We start from the raw sequence: 23,732 nt of genomic DNA, 5'->3' as shown, positions 1-23,732 counted from the left end.
GTGCGATGGTCCAAAGGGCCTCTTTCTGTGCTGTGTGGCTGAGGTAGTCACACAGCACAGCCACAGGCCCTTCGGCCCATCGCATCTAACCTGACCAAGATCCACCGCAGACACCATGTTTGCCAGCACCATGTTCAGCCTTTGATGTGTTGTGGTTTTCAGATACGTGCTGTACCCACTGGACCTGTACAACGACAGTGCCTACTACACCCTGACCAAGTTCAAGAAGCAGTTCCTGTACGATGAGATTGAAGCGGAGGTGAGAGATCTCCCTGCGCGGGTCCCTGGGAGACGGCAGGGAGAGAGAGGGCAGATGTGACCAGCCGACCATCACCACTCCCTCACCCCATCAGCCAGCCTGGCAGTCATGGGGACATCATGTCCCCAACTCACTCTCTCTCTCTCCTCTCCAGGGGCAGCTCAGCACTGACTTCCCTCCACCCCCTCTCCAAGCTGGGACATCCCGGGCTGGTCCTGCTATCTCTAGACAAAGGTGGAACTCAATGCGGGGAACCTCAGCAGCAATTTGCTATTGGGATGTCCTGCCTTGAAGCCTTGGGAGCAAAGTGGACATCAGATGGCAGTAATCTTACTGATCTGAAATGAATGTCGCTGTACTTTGGTACCCATGATAATAAAGAACCATTGAATCATCAACCATCATCTGTGGGGCAACAGCGGAGACTAGACCCCTAGGGTAATGGTGAGGGGCCACGGGGGAGAGCAGACCCCTGGGGTAACAGTGTGGGTTCACGGGAGACTGAGCTGCCCTTGCTCCCTGTGAAGGTGGCGGCAGCAGCAGATGCCCCTGGTCCTGATCCTCTTGCTTTGTGCCCTAGGTGAACCTGTGCTTTGATCAGTTTGTTTACAAGTTGGCCGATCAGATCTTCGCTTACTACAAGGCTATGGCCGGCAGGTGGGTGACCCAGATCTGCAGCTTTCAACCCCGTCAACAACCTCCATGAAAACGGGAGCAGCATCTCTAGAGACAACTTGCCCCATTGAGACTGTGCCAGCTCCTCAGCTCAGATGGTGGCACGGCACAAAAACAGGCTATTCAGCCCACCAGATCCATGCTGACCATTTGCCTATCCTACTCAGCGTGCTGCCGGGGGTGGTGGTGGAGGCAGATATATTAGTGGTGTTTTAGAGACTTTTGGATAAGTATATGGATATGCAGGGAATGAAGGGATATGGTTCATCTACAGGCAGATAAGAGTTGATCTTGACATGCTCGGTACAGACATTTTGGGCTGAAGAGTATGTTGGGTTTAGTTAAGAGATGGAGCGCGGAAGCAGGCCCTTCAGCCCATCGAGTCCACGCCAACCAGCGATTGCCGTACACTAACATTATACTACACACTAGAGACAATTTGCAATTATACCAAGACAATTAACCTGCAAACCTGCACGTCTTTGGAGTGTGTGTGGAAACCAGAGATCCCAGAGAAAGGCCACCCAGGTCACAGAGAGAACGTACAAACTCCATACAGACAGCACCCATAGTCAGGATCGAACCCCAGTCTCTGGCACTGTGAGGGAGCAACACGACCGCTGAACCACTGTGCTGCCTGTTCCTGGGCAGTACTGTTCTATGTCTCAACCTTTGTGTTGTTGCTCAAAGGTGGGGCTAGTTTCAGGTTCGAGGTCAGATTTATTGTCATCTGCATGAGTACAGTGAAGTACAGGTACAATGAGAGATTTGCTTGCAGTAGCATCACACGTATAGACAGACACACATCAATTGTAGTGAATCACACATAAATCGCATGTCATTTCTTAAAGAATGAAGACTGCAAAAACACAATTCAAAATTCATACAGGTCTCCGGGAGTGCAAGAGGTGGTCAGTAGTGCTCTATTACTGAGGTAGGATTAGAGTTGTGCGGGTCGGTTCCTGAACCTGGTGGTGTGTGACTTCAGGCTTCTGTACCTCCTGCCCGATGGTAGCAGTGAGAAGAGGACGCGGCCCGGATGGTGGAGATCCTTGATGGTAGATGCCGCCTTGAGGCAGCACCTGGTGTAGATGTTTGGATGGAGGGGTGGGTGGACCTGGGATGGCCCAGGCAGTCCACCTCTCTCTGCAGCCTCTTGCGTTCCTGTGCGTTGGAATTGCCGTACCGGGCTTTTGTGCAATGTCAGGATGCTTCCTAGAGTGCATCTGTTGGAGATGGAGGTGAAGTCGGGAGCAAAGTGCACATCTAGTGTAGATGGGACTGTTGTGGATGGGACTTGTGTAGATGGGACAGGTGTAGATGGGACTGGTGTAGATGGGACTGGTGTAGATGGGACTGGTGTAGATGGGACTGGTGTAGATGGGACTGGTGTAGATGGGACTGGTGTAGATGGGACTGGTGTAGATGGGATGTGTAGATGGGACTGGTGTAGATGGGACTGGTGTAGATGGGACTGGTGTAGATGGGACTGGTGTAGATGGGACTGGTGTAGATGGGACTGGTGTAGATGGGACTGGTGTAGATGGGACTGGTGTAAATGGGACTGGTGTAGATGGGACGTGTAGATGGGAGACACAAAATGCTGGAGTAACTCAGCGGGTGAGGCACTATCTCTGGAGAGAAGGAATGGGCAACGTTTCGGGTCGGGACCCTTCTTTAGACGGGTAGACTAGTGTAGATGGGGCATGTTGGTTGGCGCGGGTGCGTTGGGCCACAAGGCCGGGTCAGTCTCGGACTCAATGACAGCGGCTCTCTCTTTGCAGCGTGCTGTTGGATAAGAGGTTCCGGGCCGAGTGCAAGAACTACGGAGTGATCATCCCCTACCCCCCCTCCAACCGCTACGAGACCCTGCTGAAGCAACGGCACGTACAGGTGCGGGCAAAGGGAGGGGTGAGGAGAAGGATGGGGTGGTGGGAGAGGGGCGAGGGCGAGGGCGAGGGCCAAGTTGCTGAGGGGTGGGAGAGTGCTGGGTAAGCGGTGGGGGCCAGGATGCCCCAGGGCAAGGGGTGAGAGGGTGTTGGGGATGGGGGGGGGGGTGTTGGAGGATAATGTGGAGGGGTGGGTGAGGGGTGGGGGGGGGGCAGAGAGGGGAGGAACCCAGAGTGGGTGAGGGTCTGGGGTTGATCTGCTGCTGCCTCTATGTTGGGGGGGTGGGGGAGGGGGGCTGGAGGGGGAGGGGGGTTGGAGGGGAGGGGTGGGGGGGGCAGAGAGGGAAGGAACCCAGAGTGGGTGAGGATCTGGGGTTGATCTGCCGCTGCCTCTATGTTGGGGGAGGGGGGTTGGAGGGGTGGGGGAGGGGGGGTGGGGGAGGGGGGTTGGAGGGGAGGGGTGGGGGGGGGGGGCAGAGAGGGAAGGAACCCGGAGTGGGTGAGGGTCTGGGGTTGATCTGCCGCTGTCTCTACAGCTCCTGGGCCGGTCCATCGACCTGAACCGCTTGATCACGCAGCGTATCTCAGCCGCCATGTACAAGTCCCTGGATCACGCCATCAGTCGCTTCGAGAGTGAAGACCTCACCTCTGTGGTGGTAAGGAGTCGGGATCCTCACCCTCGTGCTGCTGACTGACCGCAGTTCCAGCCACCAAAGTGCCCATCTCACAGTGTGCGACGCGGCTATACAGCATAGCGAACAGGAGTTGGGCCAACCTGCTAACGCCAACCAAGATACCCCATCTACACTAGTCCCACCTGCCCACATTTGGCCCATATCTCTAAATCTATCCTATTATCCATGTTCGTCCGAAGTCTTTTAAATGCTGTTTTAGTACCTGCCTCAACGACCTCCTTTGGCAGTTCGTTCCACCCACCACCTACTGTGTATTACGTTTAACGGCTAACAAGAGTTGACGGCTTGATAATTGGAGGGATCCACAAGCATAGATAAACGCAGTGTGTTGAGCCACTGCCTCACAGCTCCAGAGGCCCGGGTTCGATCCTGATCTCGGGTGCTGTCTGTGTGTAGTTTGCACGTTTTCCCTGTGACCGCGTGGGTTTCCTCTCGATCTATGGGTCATTTCCTCCCACGTCCCATAGACATGCGGGTTTGTAGGTTAATTGGCCCTCTGTAAATTGCACCAAATGGGTGATTGATGGTAGGTGTGGACTCAGTGGGCCGAAGGACCTGTTTCCATGCGGTGTGCTTCAATTCCATTTACTCAATTGTTCAAGCAGATAGGCCCTGGGGAAAGATCAGAGGGGGAGGGAGCGTGGTGGGGGTGTGATGCGAGGGATTGGGGGGCGGGAGAGGCGGGGTGGGGGGATTGGGTAGGGAGCAGGAGGGGAGGGAGTGGTGGGTCGGGTTTGGGGGGGGGGGAGGCAGGGAGTGTTGGGTTGAGGGGGAGGGAGTGGTGGGTCGGGTCAAGTAGGAGGGAGTAGTGGGTGGGGTTGGGGGGGAGGCAGGGAGTGTTGGGGCGGGGATTGTGAGGCACTGCAGCTGTAACTCTGTACCCCCACAGGAGCTGGAGTGGCTGTTTGAGGTGAACCGCCTGACCCACCGCCTGCTCTCCAAACACATGACGCTGGACAGCTTTGACGCCATGTTCCGCGAGGCCAACCACAACGTCTCTGCTCCCTATGGACGAATCACGCTCCACGTCTTCTGGGAACTCAACTTTGATTTCCTTCCCAATTACTGTTACAACGGCTCCACCAACCGGTCAGTGCCCCAAGTCTGTCCCTGCCCTGCCCCTGGAATGTGTGACGGGACGGAGGGAGCTGCACTCTGTCCCTCACCACTTTTTTATTTTAATTTTTTAATTTATACAAATACTTTTATTCAGAAAACAAAAACAAACATACATAGCACAATCAAAACTGCCTCATCTGGCAGTTTACTAAACACCAATCAATTTTTAAATGACGTAATTCTCATCAGCTGTACACTCGGCCACCCGGGGCGACCAGTGTTCACGGAAGGTCTCCAAAGTGCCCGTAGACACCGAGTGTTCCCTCTCCAGGGAACACGCGGGCACGGATGTAGGCCCGGAAGGGGGACAGGCAGTCGACTCGGGCAGCACCCTCGACTGTCCGCAGCCTGGACCCACAGCCTGGTCACCACGACCAATTCCAGGAGCAAACCGACAGGGAAAATCCTCCCCCAGCAAGCGTTCCCCCCGTCCCCCCTCTGTACCGTGACCAAATATCAACAGCGGCTCATCAGACGTTGGTAATACTTTATAAATCAAAATCTTTCTACTGTTGCTGTGAATCAACAGATCCCAGTGGTTAGTCAGTTTACACAATCACAGTTACGAAATACTGGAAAGGATCAATACTTCCAATTAGTTTGCAAACATTCACAAGTGTCAGACTGAAATGCAGCCACAACTTGAGGAGCAGCCTCCTGGGAGTAAGTAAGTTTATTGGCCAAGTATTCACATACAAGGAATATGCCTTGGTGCTCCGCCCACATGACATACAGTGACAGTTACGAATGACTCGTAAAACACTAAACATTAATAATAATAAGACATTAATGATAAAACACCATTGATCAAGCATGTGAACCAACAAAATACCAGATCAAAGGGAGGCTACAAATGTTTGGCTGTTGAGTAGAGCAACTACTCGTGGATAAAAACTGTTTTTATGTCTGGCTACCACCTGTTCAGATTTTTCTATGAAAACTATGACTTCCCACTGACCTCCAAGGCTGCAATGGCCTCCAAAGTGAGGTTATTTTGTAAATTTGTTATAACTCCATATTTACTCCCCATCAACTTAAACAATGGTGGAGGGTCAGGAGTTGCGTTGCTCTGAGTGGTCGCCATCTTTGAGCAGTGGCTCGATAAATGTTATTAAATTAAAATCCTACTGCTGTTGCTCCAACATTTAATGAACAGTCTCATTAAGGAGAGTCCAGAAAAACAACAAAAGCATTATTCTCCAGATGAACAAGGAATGTTCGTGTCGATCTTCCTCATTGAAGTTGCAGCTTCTGAAGGCTTCTTTGCCAGGTCCAGTGCTTTGCAACTGTGCTTGCCTCCAGCTTCAGTGGGAATCCAAAATGCAGCTGACCTGGGCTGGGTGAATTGATATGGGAGGGAAGTTTTCAATGTAAACAACCACAACATTGATCCAAATCTCAGGTCCCACGTTTCCAAGCACCCTTGGCAATCCACCAGCCTCTGCCGCTCCTATGACTCTCGACACACTCAAATTCCTCACAAATTAAAGCCATTTAAAAAACAAAGAAAGTCTTTAGAGTCCAGTGATCCTGGGAGTGTGCGATGGGATGATGTAGGGGGCTCACTCTGTGCCTGATCCCCAGGAGTGTGTGACATTAACCCTGTGATTCCTCTCTCTCTGTCTCTCTCTGCTGGTGATCATGGACCTCGTTGTTGCCATGTGTGTGACCAGGTTTGTCCGCACTGCCATTCCCTTCACGGATGAGCCGCAGCGGGACAAGCCGGCTAGCGTCCAGCCCTACTACCTGTACGGCTCCAAGGTGAGTCGAGGGCACAGGCTGTTGGTGGTATCAGTGGGGCTGGTGTCCTGTTGACCTGTCACTGTCCAACACATGTCCCAATCCTGATGGTTCATCAGAGCGTTGCGTGTGTGGCGGGCACCCCCAGGGGTGGGGGGACCCGTGGCCCAGCAGTGGTCTTCTGGGACCTCCATCCTGTGTCAGTGTAGCTTGTGTCAGGGACATAGAGTAGTAGAAGAATCATAGAGTGGTGGGATATGAACCTGGTGTGGGCAACCGTGATTAGTGCATGTCCGGAAAGGTTAGCATGGGAACAGTGGGCCGAAGGGCCTGTTTTTGTGCTATATGTCTACACCGGGTGGCAGAGTGGTAGAGTTGCTTCCTCACAGCACCACACACCTGGCTTCAATCCTGACTACGGGTGTTGTCTGTACAAAGTTTGTACGTTCTCTCACTGTGAGCGTGTCCATTTCTTCTGGATGCTCCTGTTTCCTCCCACACTTCAAAGACGTGCAAGTTTGTAGGTTAATTGGCTTCTGCAAGTTATAAGTTGTCCCTAGTGTGTAGGATAGTGCTAGTATACGGGGTGCTCTCTGGTCGGTGTGGGCTCGGTAGGCCGAAGGGCCTGTTTCCATGTAGTATCTCTAAAGCGACAGGAAACATCTGCCCATGATGTTCCTGAGCCAGAGGAGACCCTCTCTCTCTCTATCTCTGCACCCTACCCCCTGTCCCTGTGATTCCTGCTGCCACAATCAATCTGGTGAAGGGTCTTGACCTGAAACGTCACATGTCCATGTTCTCCAGAGATGCGGCCTGACCCGCTGAGTTACTCCAGTACTCTGTGTGTGGCAGTGTTGTGAGCCTCTGGGCACCAAGTCAGGTTCCTCCTCCCGCTGACCCCTGACCTTGCCCCCACAGCCCCTCAACATCGCCTTCACCCACATCTACAGCGTCTTCCGCAACTTTGTGGGCCCCCCCCACTTCAAGACCATCTGTCGGCTTCTGGGGTACCAGGGTATCGCTGTGGTCATGGAGGAGCTGCTGAAGATCGTCAAGAGCCTGGTAGGTAATGCGGAAGGGAAAGTATGGAGCAAGTGGGATAACAGTGGTCACAGGGAGGGGGGAGTATGGAGGGAGGTGGTGAGGGTGTAACTGTGGGGGCAATGTGAGGGGGGGGGGGATGATCAGGTGGGTCAAAGGTTGGGAGGATGGAGGTGGGTCAGGAGGTGGTGGAGACACAGGAAATACCGAAGCTGGTTTACATTTAAAAAGACAAAGCATTGGGTGGCGGGAGCCTGAGGAGGAGGGGGCTTGGAGGGGGGGGGGGGGGGGGGGGGGGGGGTGGTGGGAGAAGGAGGGGCGTACGGGCCGGGCTGATGCCTCTGCCGATTGCCCATTGGAGGTGGTGCAGGGGGAGGGGAAGGAATGGGTAACGAGGGGGGTAGGGTTTGGGCTGACACTCTGCCCATCGCACAGCTCCAGGGCACCATCCTGCAGTACGTGAAGACCTTGATCGAGGTGATGCCGAAGATCTGTCGTCTGCCCCGCCACGAGTACGGCTCGCCAGGTGAGTGGGAGCGGCCGGGGGGTGGGTGGGCACCTGGCCCTTCAGCCGTTCCCCACCTGCCCTTTCCCTACATCCACACAACATAGAACAGTACAGCACATGAACACGCCCTTCAGACCACAATATCTGTGCCAAGCATGAAGGCAAGACCAACTCTTATCTCTTTGCATGTGATCCATATCCCTCCACTGCATATCCATGTGCCTATCTACAAGCCTCATAAACACCACTATCATATCTGTCTCCATCACCATCCCTGGCAACACATTTCAGGCTCCCACCAACATCGGTAAAAATAACTTGCCTCAATCTTTAAACTTTACCCCTCTCATCTTAAACCTATGCCCTCTAGCATTTGATATTTCTTACTGTAAGGTTCTGACTGTCTACCCTATCTATGCCTCTCATCATTTTATATACTTCGAGTCTCCCTTCAGTCTCTGACACTCCGGAGAAAATAAAAGCCTGTCAAACCTCTTTATAGCCAATACCCTCTAATCCAGCCTCTAATCCAGGCTGCATTCTGGTAACCCTCCTCTGCACCCTCTCCAAAGCCTCCACATCCTTCCTCTTATGGGGCGACCAGAACTGCACGCAATACTCCGAATGCAGCCAAATGTCCTATGGAGTTGCAACATGACTTCCTGACTCTTATACTCAAAGTACGATATGATACGATAGAACTTTATTTATCCCAGGACGGAAATTGATCTGCCAACAGTCATAAAACACATGATACATGAAATTAAAGTGACTAGTGGAAAGGAATGTGGATGTGCAAAGATCTGGGGGGGGGGGGGGGGGGGGAGGGAGAGTCAGTATACCCCACAACAGAAGGGGGAGGAGTTGCACAGTTTGACAGTTTGTCCTAACAGATGAAGGCAAACATAATGCACGCCTTCTTTCCCGCTCTATCTACTTGTGTTGCCACTTTCAGGGAGTTAGGGACTTGGACTTCAAGATCCCTCTGCACATCAATGCTGTTAAGGGTCCCCATTAATTTCCCCTTACATTCAACCTCCCAAGGAGCAACATCTCACACTCACTCGGATTAAACTCCATCTGCCATTTCTCTGCCCGTTCCTGTAGCCGATCCATACCCACTGTATAACTCTGATAGTCGTCCCCGCTGGCCCCTCTGAACTCTCCCCAGCAACATCTCCAGGCCCGGCCAGAAGGCACCTGGTCCCCTTGCTCGGCGAGTCAGTGCCCTCCTATCCCCCTGCCTCGGGAATGGCCTCAACATGGTATGGGATCAGCCCCAGTATGACGTGTCCCCGCTTTATTCCAACATAGTGACAGGACAGAGTCAAAGAGCTCAGGAACAGGCCCTTCAGCCCAACTCGTCCACACCAACCAAGATGCCCCACCTACACTGTCCCACCTGCCTGTATTTGGCCCATATCCCTCTAAATATTTCCTATCCATGTACCGGCTCAAATGTGTTAGTTTTAGGTTTATTGTTGTCACGTGTACCAAGATACAGTGACAAGCTTTGTTTTGCATGCTTTCCAATCAGATCAGATAATACCATACATAAATACAATCAAGCCAAACTCGTACAATAGGTTGAGAGCAAAGGGAAGGCAGAATATAGTTCTCAGCATTGTAGCCCATCTGTTCCAGACACAAAGTCCAATGTCTGCAATGGGGTAGAGGTGAATCGTACAGTACCCTAGCTTATGGAAGGACCGTTCAGAAGTCTGATAACAGAGTGGAAGAAGCTGTTTCTGAGTACGCTTTCAAACTTCTGTGCTTGCCTCACCTCCTCTGGCAGCTCGTTCCAGATACCCACCTTTCTTTGCCACTCAGGTTCCTATTAAATCTTTCCCACATCACTTTACACCTATGTCCTCTGGTTCTTGGTTTCCCTACTTTGGGCAAAAGACTGTGCATTTACCCAATCTATTCCTCTCATGATTTTGTACATCTCTATAAGACCACCCCTCATCCTCCTGTGCTCCAAAGAATAAAGTCCTAGTCTGCCCAACCTCACCCTGTAGCTCAGACCCTTGAGCAGGGTGGTGAATCTGTGGAATTAATTGCCACGGAAGGTTAAGGTGGAGATTGAGATGTTCTTGATTCTTGATGGGCCGAATGGCCTAATTCTGCTCCGAGAACATATGAAATTATTAACGTCCTTATGAATGACTCAGTGAGAAAAGATGGGATCATGGGTTGGTGTGAGATGCACAGACTGTCAGGGGTCAGGGTTGGGGTGATGGGGTGGTGGAATGTCAGAGGTCAGTGTGATGGGTCGGGGATGGCGGGAAGGTTGATCGGTGTGAGGGGTGGTGACCTCTGTCCTCTGTGCAGGGATCCTGGAGTTCTTCCACCACCAGCTGAAGGACATCATTGAGTACGCGGAGCTGAAAACGGACGTGTTTCAGAGTCTGAGGGAGGTGGGCAACGCCATCCTCTTCTGCCTGCTCATTGAGCAGGCCTTGGTAAGGTGGTCCGACCCATCCCCTCCCCCCGTAATTATATCAGGACCCCCCTTAGTCCCCCTCACACAAGAGACAACAAGCCCAACCCATCCGATCTCTCCTCATAACTAGACTGCAATCCAGGCAAGGTCCTGGAGGATCTCCTCTACATCCTCCCCAGCCCAGCCCATAATGTAGTGACCTGAACTGCACACAATGCTCCAGGTCCAGGGATGCTGTGGCAGTTTAGGCACCTGATGGTGAAGGGGGTCCCCCGTGGTGGTCTCTGTACATGAGTGTCCTTCCCCTTTACATCAGGGACCTTGGGTGGAGAGTGTTGCACAGAGCTGTACCATACAACTGCTTGGTGAGTCGGTTCCCGGACTCATCCTCCTGAGGTCGGGAGGAGTCTGTGTAACCACGTGCACACGGGAATGTGTTGGGGCTACTCCACTCTGCTGATCTTTGGGCATCCCATGTGGAGGGAGGTGGGTCGCTTGGGAGATCTGGGCGGCACAGTGGTGCAGCGGTAGAGCTGCTGGTCACAGCGCCCAGAGACCCGAATACAATCCTGATTACAAGGGCTGTCTATGTAGTTTGCATGTTCTCCCTGTGACTGCGTGGGTTTTCTACGGCTGCTCCGGTTTCCTCCCACACTCCAAAGACGTGCGAATCTGGAGGTTCATTGGCCTCTGTAAATTGCCCCTAGTGTGTAGGATAGTGTTGGTGTATGGGTTGATCGCTGGTCGGCGTGGACTCGGTGGACTGAAGGGCCTGTTTCCAGGCTGTATCTCTAAAGTCTAAAAGTCGAAATCTCTTGGCCAGTTTGCTGCTGAGCCTGCGTGGGTCATGGCAACATGCAGTCGGTGTTTTCAATGTGATTTTGTATCCGTAAATAACTTTTTAAAAACTGTAAAGAAAAGTGCAGTCTGACCAGAGTTATGTGCAGTTGTAACGTAACATCCATTTGTCTCGTTCACAGTCTCAAGAGGAAGTTTGTGATCTTCTGCATGCGGCCCCCTTCCAGAATATTCTACCCAGGGTCTACATCAAAGGTCAGTTGTTTGTTATCGCCCCCACCATGGGTAGCGTGTGCCGGGAGCGTGTGTGGAAGTGTGTGTGGGAGGGTGTGCGTAGGTCTGTGTTCATGTCTGCGGCACTGTGTGGCTCTGAGTGTGTGTGTGTACATGTGTATGTATGCACCAGTGGCACCTGCGTGTATGCGTGTTGTACAGGGTCTTGGTGAGACCACACCTGGAGTATTGCGTACAGTTTTGGTCTCCTAATCTGAGGAAGGACATTCTTGCCATAGAGGGAGTGCAGAGAAGGTTCACCAGACTGATTCCTGGGATGTCAGGACTTTCCTATGAAGAAAGACTGGATAGACTTGGCTTGTACTCACTGGAATTTAGAAGATTGAGGGGGGATCTTATAGAAACTTACAAAATTCTTAAGGGGTTGGATAGGCTAGATGCAGGAAGATTGTTCCCGATGTTGGGGAAGTCCAGAACAAGGGGTCACAGTTTAAGGATAAAGGGGAAATCTTTTAGGACTGAGATGAGAAAAAAAAAATTTACACAGAGAGTGGTGAATCTCTGGAATTCTCTGCCACAGAATGTGGTTGAGGCCAGTTCATTGGCTATATTCAAGAGGGAGTTAGATGTGGCCCTTGTGGCTAAAAGGATCAGGGGGTATGGAGAGAAAGCAGGTACAGGATACTGAGTTGGATGATCATATTGAATGGCGGTGCAGGCTCGAAGGGCCGAATGGCCTACTCCTGCACCTATTTTCTATGTTTCTATGTGTTTGCATGTGCATGCGTTTGTATGTCCATGTGTGGAGACACAAGGAACCGGAGAGACTGGCTCCAACAAAACACAAGTATTGGAGTAACCCCGTCTGAATGCAGACTAGAAACGTTGTCCAGAGATGCTTCCTGACCCGGTGAGAGACTCCAGCAGTTTGTGGGGTTTTTTTGTGTGTGTGTGTGTGCGTGTGTCTGTATGTGCAGACACAAAAAGCTGGAGTAACTCAGCGTGTCAGACAGCATCTCTGGAGAAAAAGAATAGGTGAGACCCTTCTTCAGACTGAGAGTCAGGGGAAAGAGAAATGAGAGATATAGACTGTGATGTAGAGTGATAGAGAAGAAATGAATGAAAGATATGGGAAAAAGTAACAATGAAACAGGTGAGAATGAGTGCAGACAGTGAGACTTGGTAACTTTGGAGCTGGTACGACTTGGGTGGGGGAGGGATGGAGAGAGAGAATGCAGGGGTTACTGGAAGTCAGATAAATCAATATTCATACCACTGGGCTGAAAGCTGCCCAAGCGAAATATGAGATGCTGTTCCTCCAATTTGTGTTTGGCCTCACTCTAACAATGGAGGAGGCCTAGGACAGAAAGATCAGTGTGGGAATGGGAAGGGGAATTAAAGTGTTTTTTACTGGGAGATCAGGTAGGTCCAGGCGGACTGAGCCAAGGTACATTCAGCGAAACGATCGCCCAGTCTACGTTTGGTCTCGCAGATCTTGGAGAGTCCACATCTTGAACAACGGATACAGTGGATGAGGTTGGAGGAGGTGCAAGTGAATGTCTGCCTGTGGGTGTGAAAGAGTTCACACTTCTGTCAAATGACTCTCCATATAACTGATGATTTCTGCACCAACAACATCCCATCCCCCTCTCTCTAGGTGTACATGGAGTTGGTGGTGGGGAGTCTGGTCTGTGATAAACAGGGGAGTGGAGACAGGGATCTGGGCAGGTGGGCGGTTCAACTGTGCCTGGGTCTGGGAGGAGAGTGAAGGCTGTGGGACCCCCAAGGAGCAGGGATGTGGAGCAGATTCCCAGGGAGGGATGGGGGTGTCGGCGTGGGTAATGCTGGGGCCTCACCCTGTGTCTCGTCCGCAGAGGGGGAGCGGCTGGAGGTGAGGATGAAGAGGCTGGAGGCAAAGTACGCCCCCCTGCACCTCGTGCCCCTCATCGAGAGGCTGGGGACACCTCAGGTAAGGGAGGCACCTTCCGGCTGCACTCATCCACCTCCCAGTTGCTCCCATCTGCCTCCCCCTGCACAAATCCCCCCTCCCAGCTGCACCTCCCGCAACAACCCACCTCCCCTTCGTTGCCCTCCACCCCGGCTGCACCCCGTCCCTCTCAGGGACTCACTCCCCCTCTGCTCACACCCCCCCCACCCACTGGCCAGCCTTCTTGCCCGCCCCCTCCCCCCAGTCCCCTTCTCCCTACTCCTGGCTCCACCTCCCCTCTTCCCCTCCTCCATGGCCACCTTCCCATCCCTCCTCACCCCTCCCACTCACCTCCTCCCCCGATTAATCGCTGGCGGTAGCCACGGTAACCGGCCCACGCTCAACCTGCCCACCCCTTTCCTCTGCCGGTGCCCCTGCCCAGCCCACAGCCATACCAATCCCCAGGGCATGTCCTTGAGATGAACATTAATACTGTAAAACATCCCACACACCTACTGACCCCCCCACTGGGTCTCTCACACACACACTCAGCCCCTAACTAGGGGACAGTCCCACACACACCCCTCACACCGATCAACCTCTGTCCGGTACTAGATCAGACACTCTGGACTTTGACAAGCTGCCTTGATTTCCCTCCTTCCACTTCCCAGCTCCTACCCTCCTTCTCACACCTCCTCCCGCGCTCTCCCCCTCTAATTTGCTCCATGAAGCCTCCCCCCCCCCCCTGTGGCGGGGCTCTGGCCCTCCTCACACCTTGATCCGTATCCGCGTGCGGTGCTCGTTCGGGAGGGGGTGGAGGGAGGTCACTTTGGGATGTTGATGCTGCTGTGTAAAGACAAGTTGTTGTTGTAGCCCCAGCACGAGGCGGGTCTGGGGGAGGGGTGGCGGTATGGGGGAGTTGCCATGGCGACCCTGCTCCCCAAGCTTGGACACAGCTTGCCCTTGACCCGTGGCCGGACGGTTGCCAGAGCCACTCGGCCAGCGGAGGGGTGACTGAAGAGCTTGCCTCCTAAATAAAGCTTGTTTTACACCCCCAGAACCTCTCACAGCCATGGGAAGACTGCCTGCCAGTCAGTGTAAGTACCTCCATCACATCAGCCTACTTCCATGCTGGCTGGGCAGGGACTGAGTGCCCCTTCCCTGGGGGGGTTAAGGGGGTGGGGGGAGGGGGTCAGTGGGTATGTGTGTGAACTCGTCCCCTAGTGAGGGTGTGTGTGGGGGAGGGGGGGGGGGAGGACTCTTCCCCCAATGAGGGTCTGTGTGTGTGACCCATTCCCCAATGAGGGTCTGTGTGTGTGACTTGTCCCCCAGTGAGGGTCTGTGTGGGGGAGGGGGAGTGGGGGGGGAAGACTCTTCCCCCAATGAGGGTCTGTGTGTGTGACCTGTTCCCCCAGTGAGGGTCTGCATGAGGGGTCACTAGGGGAGGGTTTTGTACTGAGGGTGCGGGTTGTAGAGGAGGATGTGCAGTAATGGCCACCTGGCTTTGTGGGTGAGGGTGGGGGCTGCAGCAGTGGTGTTGGGGGGGCAGGGGGTAGACGGGGGGTGTTGCTGCAGTGTACGGGACATTGAGGGGGAGGGGGAGGAATTGACCGGAGGTCCTGGCTTGCCCTGGAGAGGGTGCACTGACCACTGCCCATGTGTCCACCCTGGTGACCCCTGCCCCAGCCAGCCAGCCAGCCAGCCGCCCAGTCACCACTCCTGTCTCCCTGCAGCAAATCGCCATTGCCCGGGAGGGCGACCTGCTGACCAAGGAGCGCCTGTGCTGCGGCCTCTCCATGTTCGAGGTGATCCTGACACGCGTGCGCACATACCTGCAGGACCCCGTGTGGAAGGGGCCGCCCGCCACTAACGGCGTCATGCATGTGGATGAGTGCCTGGAGTTTCACCGTCTCTGGAGCGCCATGCAGTTTGTGTACTGCATCCCTGTGGGCACACACGAATTTACCGCAGAGTGAGTAACAGTGAGGAGACAGGGTGGGAGAGTGGGGCGAGAGAGGGGGAGGGGAAAGACAATAGGTGCAGTAGCAGGCCATTCGGCCCTTCGAGCCAGCATCGCCATTCACTGTGATCATAGCTGATCATCCACAATCAGTACCCAGTTCCTGCCTTCTCCCCATATCCCTTGACTCCGCTATCTTTAAGAAATCTATCTAACTCTCTCTTGAAAGCATCCAGAGAATTGGCCTCCACTGCCTTCTGAGGCAGAGAATTCCACAGATTCACAACTCTCTGGGTGAAAAAGTTTTTCCTCAACTCCGTTCTAAATGGCCTACCCCTTATTCTTAAACTGTGGCCCCTGGTTCTGGACTCCCCCAACATCGGAAACATGTTTCCTGCCTCTAGCGTGTCCACTCCATTAATAATCATACGTTTCAATAAGATCCACTCTCATCCTTCTAAATTCCAGTGTATACAAGCCCAGTCGCTCCATTCTTTCAACATTTGACAGTCCCGCCATACCGGGAATTAACCTTGTGAACCTACGCTGCACTCCCTCAATAGCAAGAATGTCCTTCCTCAAATTTGGAGACGAAAGTTGCACACAGTACTCCAGGTGTGGTCTCACTAGGGCCCTGTACAACTGCAGAAGGACTTCTTTGCTCTTATACTCAACTCCTCTTGTTATGATTCGCTTTCTTCACTGCCTGCTGTACCTGCATGCTTACATTCAGTGACTGATGAACAAGTACACCCAGATCTCGTTGTACTTCTCCTTCTTCCAACTTGACATCATTCAGATAATAATCTGCCTTCCTGTTCTTGCCACCAAAGTGGATAACCTCACATTTATCCACATTAAACTGCATCTGCCATGCATTTGCCCTCTCACCTAACCTGTCCAAGTCACCCTGCATCCTCATAGCATCTTCCTCACAGTTCACATTGCCACCCAGCTTTGTGTAATCTGCAAATTTACCAATGTTACTTTGAATCCCTTCATCTAAATCATTAATGTATATTGTAAATAGCTGCGGTCCCAGCACCGAGCCTTGCGGTACCCCACTAGTCACTGCCTGCCATTCTGAAAGAGACCCGTTAATCTCTACTCTTTCTTTCCTGTCTGCCAACCAATTTTCTATCCATGTCAGTACCCTACCCCCAAGACCATGTGCTCTAATTTTGCCCACTAATCTCCTATGTGGGACCTTATCAAAGGCTTTCTGAAAGTCTAGGTACACTACATCCACTGGCTCTCCACTGTCCATTTTCCTAGTTACATTTAACTTACATCCTCAAAAAATTCCAGAAGATTAGTCAAGCATGATTTCCCCTTCGAAAATCCATGCTGACTCGGACAGATCCTGTTACTGCTATCCAATTGTGCCGCTATTTCATCTTTTATAATTGACTCCAGCATCTTCCCCACCACCGATGTCAGGCTAACTTGTCTATAATTCCCTGTTTTCTCTCTCCCTCCTTTCTTAAAAAGTGGGATAACATTAGCTACCATCCAATCCACAGGAACTGATCCTGAATCTATAGAACATTGGAAAATGATCCCCAATGAGTCCACGATTTCTAGAGCCACTTCCTTAAATACCCTGACTGGGCCATCAGGCTCTGGGGATTTATCACCTTCAGCCCCATCAGTCTATCCAACACCATTTCCTGCCTAATGTGAGTTTCCTTCAGTTCCTCCATCACCCTAGGCCCTCTGGCCACTAGTACATATGGGAGTTTGTTTGTGTCTTCCTTCGTGAAGACGGATCCAAAGTACCTGTTCAACTCATCTGCCATTTCCTTGTTCCCCATTATAAATTAACCTGTTTCTGTCTTCAAGGGTCCAACTTTGGTCTTGACTAATTTTTTCCTCTTCACATACCTAAAGAAGCTTTTATTATCCTCCTTTATAATCTTGGCTAGCTTACCTTCGTACCTCACCGTTTCTCCCCGTAATGCCTTTTTAGTTATCTTCTGTTACATAGAAACATAGAAACATAGAAATTAGGTGCAGGAGTAGGCCATTCGGCCCTTCGAGCCTGCACCGCCATTCAATATGATCATGGCTGATCATCCAACTCAGTATCCCGTACCTGCCTTTTCTCCATACCCTCTGATCCCCTTAGCCACAAGGGCCACATCTAACTCCCTCTTAAATATAGCCAATGAACTGACCTCGACTACCCTCTGTGGCAGGGAGTTCCAGAGATTCACCACTCTCTGTGTGAAAAAAGTTCTTCTCATCTCGGTTTTAAAGGATTTCCCCCTTATCCTTAAGCTGTGACCCCTGTCCTGGACTTCCCCAACATCGGGAGCAATCTTCCTGCATCTGGCCTGTCCAACCCCTTAAGAATTTTGTAAGTTTCTATAAGATCACCTCTCAATCTCCTAAATTCTAGAGAGTATAAACCAAGTCTATCCAGTCTTTCTTCATAAGACAGTCCTGACATCCCAGGAATCAGTCTGGTGAACCTTCTCTGCACTCCCTCTATGGCAATAATGTCCTTCCTCAGATTTGGAGACCAAAACTGTACGCAATACTCCAGGTGTGGTCTCACCAAGACCCTGTACAACTGCAGTAGAACCTCCCTGCTCCTATACTCAAATCCTTTTGCTATGAAAGCTAACATACCATTCGCTTTCTTCACTGCCTGCTGCACCTGCATGCCCACTTTCAATGACTGGTGTACCATGACACCCAGGTCTCGCTGCATCTCCCCTTTTCCTAGTCGGCCACCATTTAGATAATAGTCTGCTTTCCTGTTTTTGCCACCAAAATGGATAACCTCACATTTATCCACATTATACTGCATCTGCCAAACATTTGCCCACTCACCCAGCCTATCCAAGTCACCTTGCAGTCTCCTAGCATCCTCCTCACAGCTAACACTGCCCCCCAGCTTAGTGTCATCCGCAAACTTGGAGATATTGCCTTCAATTCCCTCATCCAGATCATTAATATATATTGTAAATAGCTGGGGTCCCAGCACTGAGCCTTGCGGTACCCCACTAGTCACTGCCTGCCATTGTGAAAAGGACCCGTTTACTCCTACTCTTTGCTTCCTGTTTGCCAGCCAGTTCTCTATCCACATCAATACTGAACCCCCAATGCCGTGTGCTTTAAGTTTGTAAACTAATCTCTTATGTGGGACCTTGTCGAAAGCCTTCTGGAAGTCCAGATACACCACATCCACTGGTTCTCCCCTATCCACGCTACTAGTTACATCCTCGAAAAATTCTATAAGATTCGTCAGACATGATTTACCTTTTGTAAATCCATGCTGACTTTGTCCAATGATTTCACCACTTTCCAAATGTGCTGCTATCCCATCTTTAATAACTGACTCTAGCAGTTTCCCCACTACCGATGTTAGACTAACTGGTCTGTAATTCCCCGTTTTCTCTCTCCCTCCCTTCTTAAAAAGTGGGGTTACGTTTGCTACCCGCCAATCCTCAGGAACTACTCCAGAATCTAAAGAGTTTTGAAAGATTATTACTAATGCATCCACTATTTCTGGAGCTACTTCCTTAAATACTCTGGGATGCAGCCTATCTGGCCCTGGGGATTTATCGGCCTTTAATCCATTTAATTTACCCAACACCACTTCCCGGCTAACCTGGATTTCACTCAATTCCTCCAACTCCTTTGACCCGCGGTCCCCTGCTATTTCCGGCAGATTATTTATGTCTTCCTTAGTGAAGACGGAACCAAAGTAGTTATTCAATTGGTCCGCCATATCCTTGTTCCCCATGATCAACTCACCTGTTTCTGACTGTAAGGGACCTACATTTGTTTTAACTAATCTCTTTCTTTTCACATATCTATAAAAACTTTTGCAGTCAGTTTTTATGTTCCCTGACAGTTTTCTTTCATAATCTATTTTTCCTTTCCTAATTAAGCCCTTTGTCCTCCTCTGCTGGTCTCTGAATTTCTCCCAGTCCTCCGGTATGCTGCTTTTTCTGGCTAATTTGTACGCATCATCCTTCGCTTTGATACTATCCCTGATTTCCCTTGTTATCCACGGATGCACTACCTTCCCTGATTTATTCTTTTGCCAAACTGGGATGAACAATTTTTGTAGTTCATCCATGCAGTCTTTAAATGTCTTCCATTGCATATCCACCATCAACCCTTTTAGAATTAATTGCCAGTCAATCTTGGCCAATTCACGTCTCATACCCTCAAAGTTACCTTTCTTTAAGTTCAGAACCATTGTTTCTGAATTAACAATGTCACTCTCCATCCTAATGAAGAACTCAACCATATTATGGTCACTCTTGCCCAAGGGGGCACGTACAACAAGACTGCTAACTAACCCTTCCTCATTACTCAATACCCAGTCTAAAATAGCCTGCTCTCTCGTTGGTTCCTCTACATGTTGATTTAGATAATTATCCCGCATACATTCCAAAAAATCCTCTTCCTCAGCACCCCTGCCAATTTGATTCACCCAATCTATATGTAGATTGAAGTCACCCATTATAACGGTTTTGCCTTTGTCACACGCATTTCTAATTTCCTGTTTGATACCATCTCCAACTTCACTACTACTGTTAGGTGGCCTGTACACAACACCCACCAGCGTTTTCTGCCCCTTAGTGTTTCGCAGCTCTACCCATAACGATTCCACATCCTGCAAACTAATGTCCTTCCTTTCCATTGCGTTAATCTCCTCTCTAATCAGCAACGCTACCCCACCTCCTTTTCCTTTCTCTCTATCCCTCCTGAATATTGAATATCCCTGGATGTTCAGCTCCCAGCCTTGGTCACCCTGGAGCCATGTCTCCGTGATCCCAACTATATCATAGTCATTAATAGCTATCTGCACATTCAACTCATCCACCTTATTACGAATGCTCCTTGCATTGAGACACAAAGCCTTCAGGCTTGTTTTTACAACACTCTTACCCCTTATACAATTTTGTTGAAAAGTGGCCCTTTTTGATTTTTGCCCTGGATTTTCCGGCCTGCCACTTTTACTTTTCACCTTGCTACCTATTGCTTCTACCCTCATTTTACACCCCTCTGTCTCTACGCTCACACATTTAAGAAACCCTTTCCCTTTAACTCCATCCTCCACTAGCCCATTCGACACCCCACCCCCCTTATTCAGTTTAAAACCACCCGTGTAGCAGTGCTCTTTAAACATTTCCCAATCCTCTGGCTTCTCATCTTTGCTCTGTTGTACTTCTTCTCTTAATTTTTTACACTGTCCTTGACTTCCCTTGTCAGCCGCAGTTGCCTATTACTCCCCTTAGAATCTTATTTCCTCTTTGGAATCCTGCACCTTCTGTAGTATTCCCAGAAATACTTGCCATTGTTGTTCCACTGTCATCCCTGCTAGGGTATCTTTCCAGTCAACTTTGGCCAGCTCCTCCCTCATGGCTCCATAGTCCCCTTTGCTCAACCGTAATACTGGCACTTCTGATTCTCCCTTTTCCCTCTCAAATTGTAGATTAAGACATCATATTATGGTCACTACCTCCTTATGGCACCTTTACCTCAAATTCCCTTATCAAATCCACTTCATTATTCAACACTAAATCCAAATTTGCCTGCTCCCTGGTGGGCTCCAGTACAAGCTGCTCTAAGAATGCATCTCAGAGGCAATCCACAAACTCCCTTTCCTGGGGTCCAGTACCAACCTGATTTTCCCAGTCTACCTGCATGTTGAAATCGCCCATAACCACCGTAGCATTACCTTTGCGACATGCCAATTTTAACTCTTCATTCAACTTGTACCCTATATCCAGGCTACTCTTTGGGGGTCTGTAGATAATTCCCATTCAGGTCTTTTTACCCTTACAATTCCTGAGTTCTATCCATACTGACTCTACATCTCCTGATTCTATGTTACCCCTCGCAAGTGACTGAAAACAGAGCTACTCTACCCCCCTCTGCCCACCTGTCTGTCTTTTCATTAGGACGCATACCCCTGAATATTCAGTTCTGGCCCTCTTGCAGCCATGTCTTTGTAATTCCTATAACATCATACTTGCCAATTTCTAACTGAGCCTCAAGCTCATCCACTTTATTCCTTATACTTCGTGCATTCATATGTAATACTTTTATTACATTACTCTCCTCACCTTTCACATCGATTCCCGTTTCACTTGGTCATACTCTCTTATCGCTTCGTGAGCTTTCTGCCCCGTTAATTCTGGTGCCTTTCGTAACTTTTCCTACACTCTCTTTCCCTTTAACTCCATCCTCGTATTTCCAATTTGTCCCACTATTTAGTTTAAAGTAAACTAAACTCTGAAAGAGATGGTGGGGGAGGGGGAGTGAGGGTATGGGGAGTGATAGGAGAGGGGAGAAGGGTGGGAGCAGCGAGGGTCCGAGACCAGGCACTTGCTCGCAAGGCCAACGTCTACTCGCTGCCCCTCACGGTCCTAGAGTCACGGTGCCGCACAGCACGGAGACAGGCCCTTCGGCCCTCCTTGTCGATGTCGACCCAGTTGGCATTCTGGGCAAGTCCCACGTGCTTGGCTCACATCTTCCTAAAACCTTTCCTACCCATGCACCTGTCAAATGTCTTTTAAATGTTGTGATAGAGCCTGCCCAACTAACTCCCCTTCCCCCTCTCGTTCTGACCCACAGGCAGTGTTTCGGCGACGGCCTGAACTGGGCGGGCTGCTCCATCATGGTGTTACTGGGGCAGCAGCGACGCTTCGACCTCTTTGACTTTTGCTATCACCTGCTCAAGGTGCAGCGGCAGGACGGCAAGGATGAGATGATCAAGAACGTGGTAAATGCCGGCTCATGGGGTGTGGGGGGTGGGGGGGGGGGGGTGGGGGGGGGTGGGGTGGGGAGGATGGGACGTCTATTCCCCTCATGATTTTACACACCTCTATAAGATCACCCCTCCAGCTCCTCAGCTCCAAGGAATAAAGTCTTAAAGTAGGCACAGTGCGGGTGTAACTCAGCGGGCCGGACAGCATCTGTAGAGAACATGGATAGGTGACTTGTTAAAGGGGGAACTGCAGATGCTTGAAAATCGAAGGTACACAAAAATGCCGGTGAGACCAAGCGCAGGCTGGGCGATCGTTTCGCCGAACACCTCCGCTCGGTCCACACTAACCAACCTGACCTACCGGTGGCTCAGCACTTCAACTGCCCCTCCCATTCCGTATCCGATCTCTCTGTCCTGGGCCTCCTCCACGGCCAGAGTGAGCAACACCGTAAATTGGAGGAACAGCACCTCATATTCCACTTGGGTAGTCTGCATCCTGGTGGCATGAACATTGATTTCTCACAATTCAGTTAACCCTTGCTGTCTCCTCCCCTTCCTACCACTCCCTCAGCCCTCGGGCTCCTCCTCCTCCTTTTTCTTTTCTTCTCCCCCCACCCCCTATCAGTCTGAAGAAGGGTTTCGGCCGGAAACGTTGCCTATCTCCTTTGCTCCATAGATGCTGCTGCACCCGCTGAGTTTCTCCAGCATTTTTGTGTACCATGGATAGGTGACTTGTTGGGTCAGGACATCTTTTTCAGATAAGGTCAGGGTGGATGGCGAGAGTGGAGGGGTGTGTGGAGGGTGGAGTGGGGGGCAAGGGTGGAGTCGAGGGGAGGTGGAGTGGGGGTAGATTGCGGGCTCTGACCGTTGATTCACTCTCCCCAAAGTCCCTGAAGAAGATGGCAGATCGCATCAGGAAGTACCAGATCCTCAACAACGAGATCTTCGCCATGCTCAACAAGTACCTCAAGTCGGTGGAGAACGAGAGCTCGACCGTGGAGCACGTCCGCTGTTTCCAGCCGCCCATCCACCAGTCGCTGGCGACCACCTGCTGAGCGGCGCTCCCTCAGTACCGCCCCTCCCACAGTGCGGCGCTCCCTCACTGACCCTCCCACAGTGCGGCGCTCCCTCACTGACCCTCCCACAGTGCGGCGCTCCCTCGGGCGCTTTCAAGAGAAACGTCTCAAACAGATGATAATATATAATTTATCGAGTGCAACCAGAAAATATCGAGAGTTGCGCTGTAAAAGCGAGAGATTTAACGAGTTAATTAATGTGTGAAATGTGAGCTTATAATTTAAAACGTGATGTTATAGTTGCGGCTCGGCTCCTGTCTTTGCTCTGAGTGATGCCGGGGTCGGGGATACTGTTCGCCCGACCCGCAGCCGGCGGTGGGCGAGGGTTCGCGGCCCGGCCCGGCCCATATGTCAATGTTCGCCATGTGCTGTCCAACCCGCGCTGCTGGTAAACGCGTTATAACTACAGGACCACTGAGTTTATGTGTCCTTTTTTGTTACCAGCTTCTGAAGTTCCCTGTGTCGGCATTCAAATCGGCTTCAGCGCCGCCCCCTGCTGCAGTGTGAACGAGCACGGCTCCCAGTACGGGAACTGTCAGCTCGCTCGCAGTCGTGCAGCTCCCAGCCCGTGCACGGTGCAATGCAGCCGTGCAGCTCCCATGCAGCAGCACCCAGCCCGTGCACCGTGC

The 23,732-nt window shown here is 51.3% G+C and overlaps 1 protein-coding gene across 4 annotated transcripts in view; it reads left to right on the top strand.

Moving 5' to 3' along the window:
• Positions 1–23,514, top strand: part of cyfip2 (cytoplasmic FMR1 interacting protein 2) — a 37,313-nt gene extending 13,799 nt beyond the window's left edge. For 3 of the 4 annotated variants that reach the window (XM_033029695.1, XM_033029697.1, XM_033029696.1), the window contains 15 exons: positions 163–259; positions 840–916; positions 2,719–2,827; positions 3,360–3,479; positions 4,408–4,607; positions 6,311–6,398; positions 7,296–7,439; positions 7,854–7,944; positions 10,261–10,391; positions 11,353–11,425; positions 13,279–13,373; positions 14,390–14,428; positions 15,065–15,303; positions 21,895–22,042; positions 22,915–23,514. In XM_033029695.1, coding sequence (XP_032885586.1) covers positions 163–259; positions 840–916; positions 2,719–2,827; positions 3,360–3,479; positions 4,408–4,607; positions 6,311–6,398; positions 7,296–7,439; positions 7,854–7,944; positions 10,261–10,391; positions 11,353–11,425; positions 13,279–13,373; positions 14,390–14,428; positions 15,065–15,303; positions 21,895–22,042; positions 22,915–23,082 — 1,819 coding nt within the window. In that variant the 3' untranslated portion in view covers positions 23,083–23,514. The remainder of the gene's footprint in view (positions 1–162; positions 260–839; positions 917–2,718; positions 2,828–3,359; positions 3,480–4,407; positions 4,608–6,310; positions 6,399–7,295; positions 7,440–7,853; positions 7,945–10,260; positions 10,392–11,352; positions 11,426–13,278; positions 13,374–14,389; positions 14,429–15,064; positions 15,304–21,894; positions 22,043–22,914) is intronic. The other variant, XM_033029698.1, reaches the window with a different exon arrangement.
• Positions 23,515–23,732: the final 218 nt, after the last annotated feature.

This window comes from Amblyraja radiata, chromosome 11 (assembly GCF_010909765.2).
Source record: "Amblyraja radiata isolate CabotCenter1 chromosome 11, sAmbRad1.1.pri, whole genome shotgun sequence".
NCBI classification, from domain to species: Eukaryota; Metazoa; Chordata; class Chondrichthyes; order Rajiformes; family Rajidae; genus Amblyraja; species Amblyraja radiata.
The sequence above is the reverse complement of the archived record's forward strand: the minus strand, read 5'-3'. Positions and strand labels throughout refer to the sequence as shown.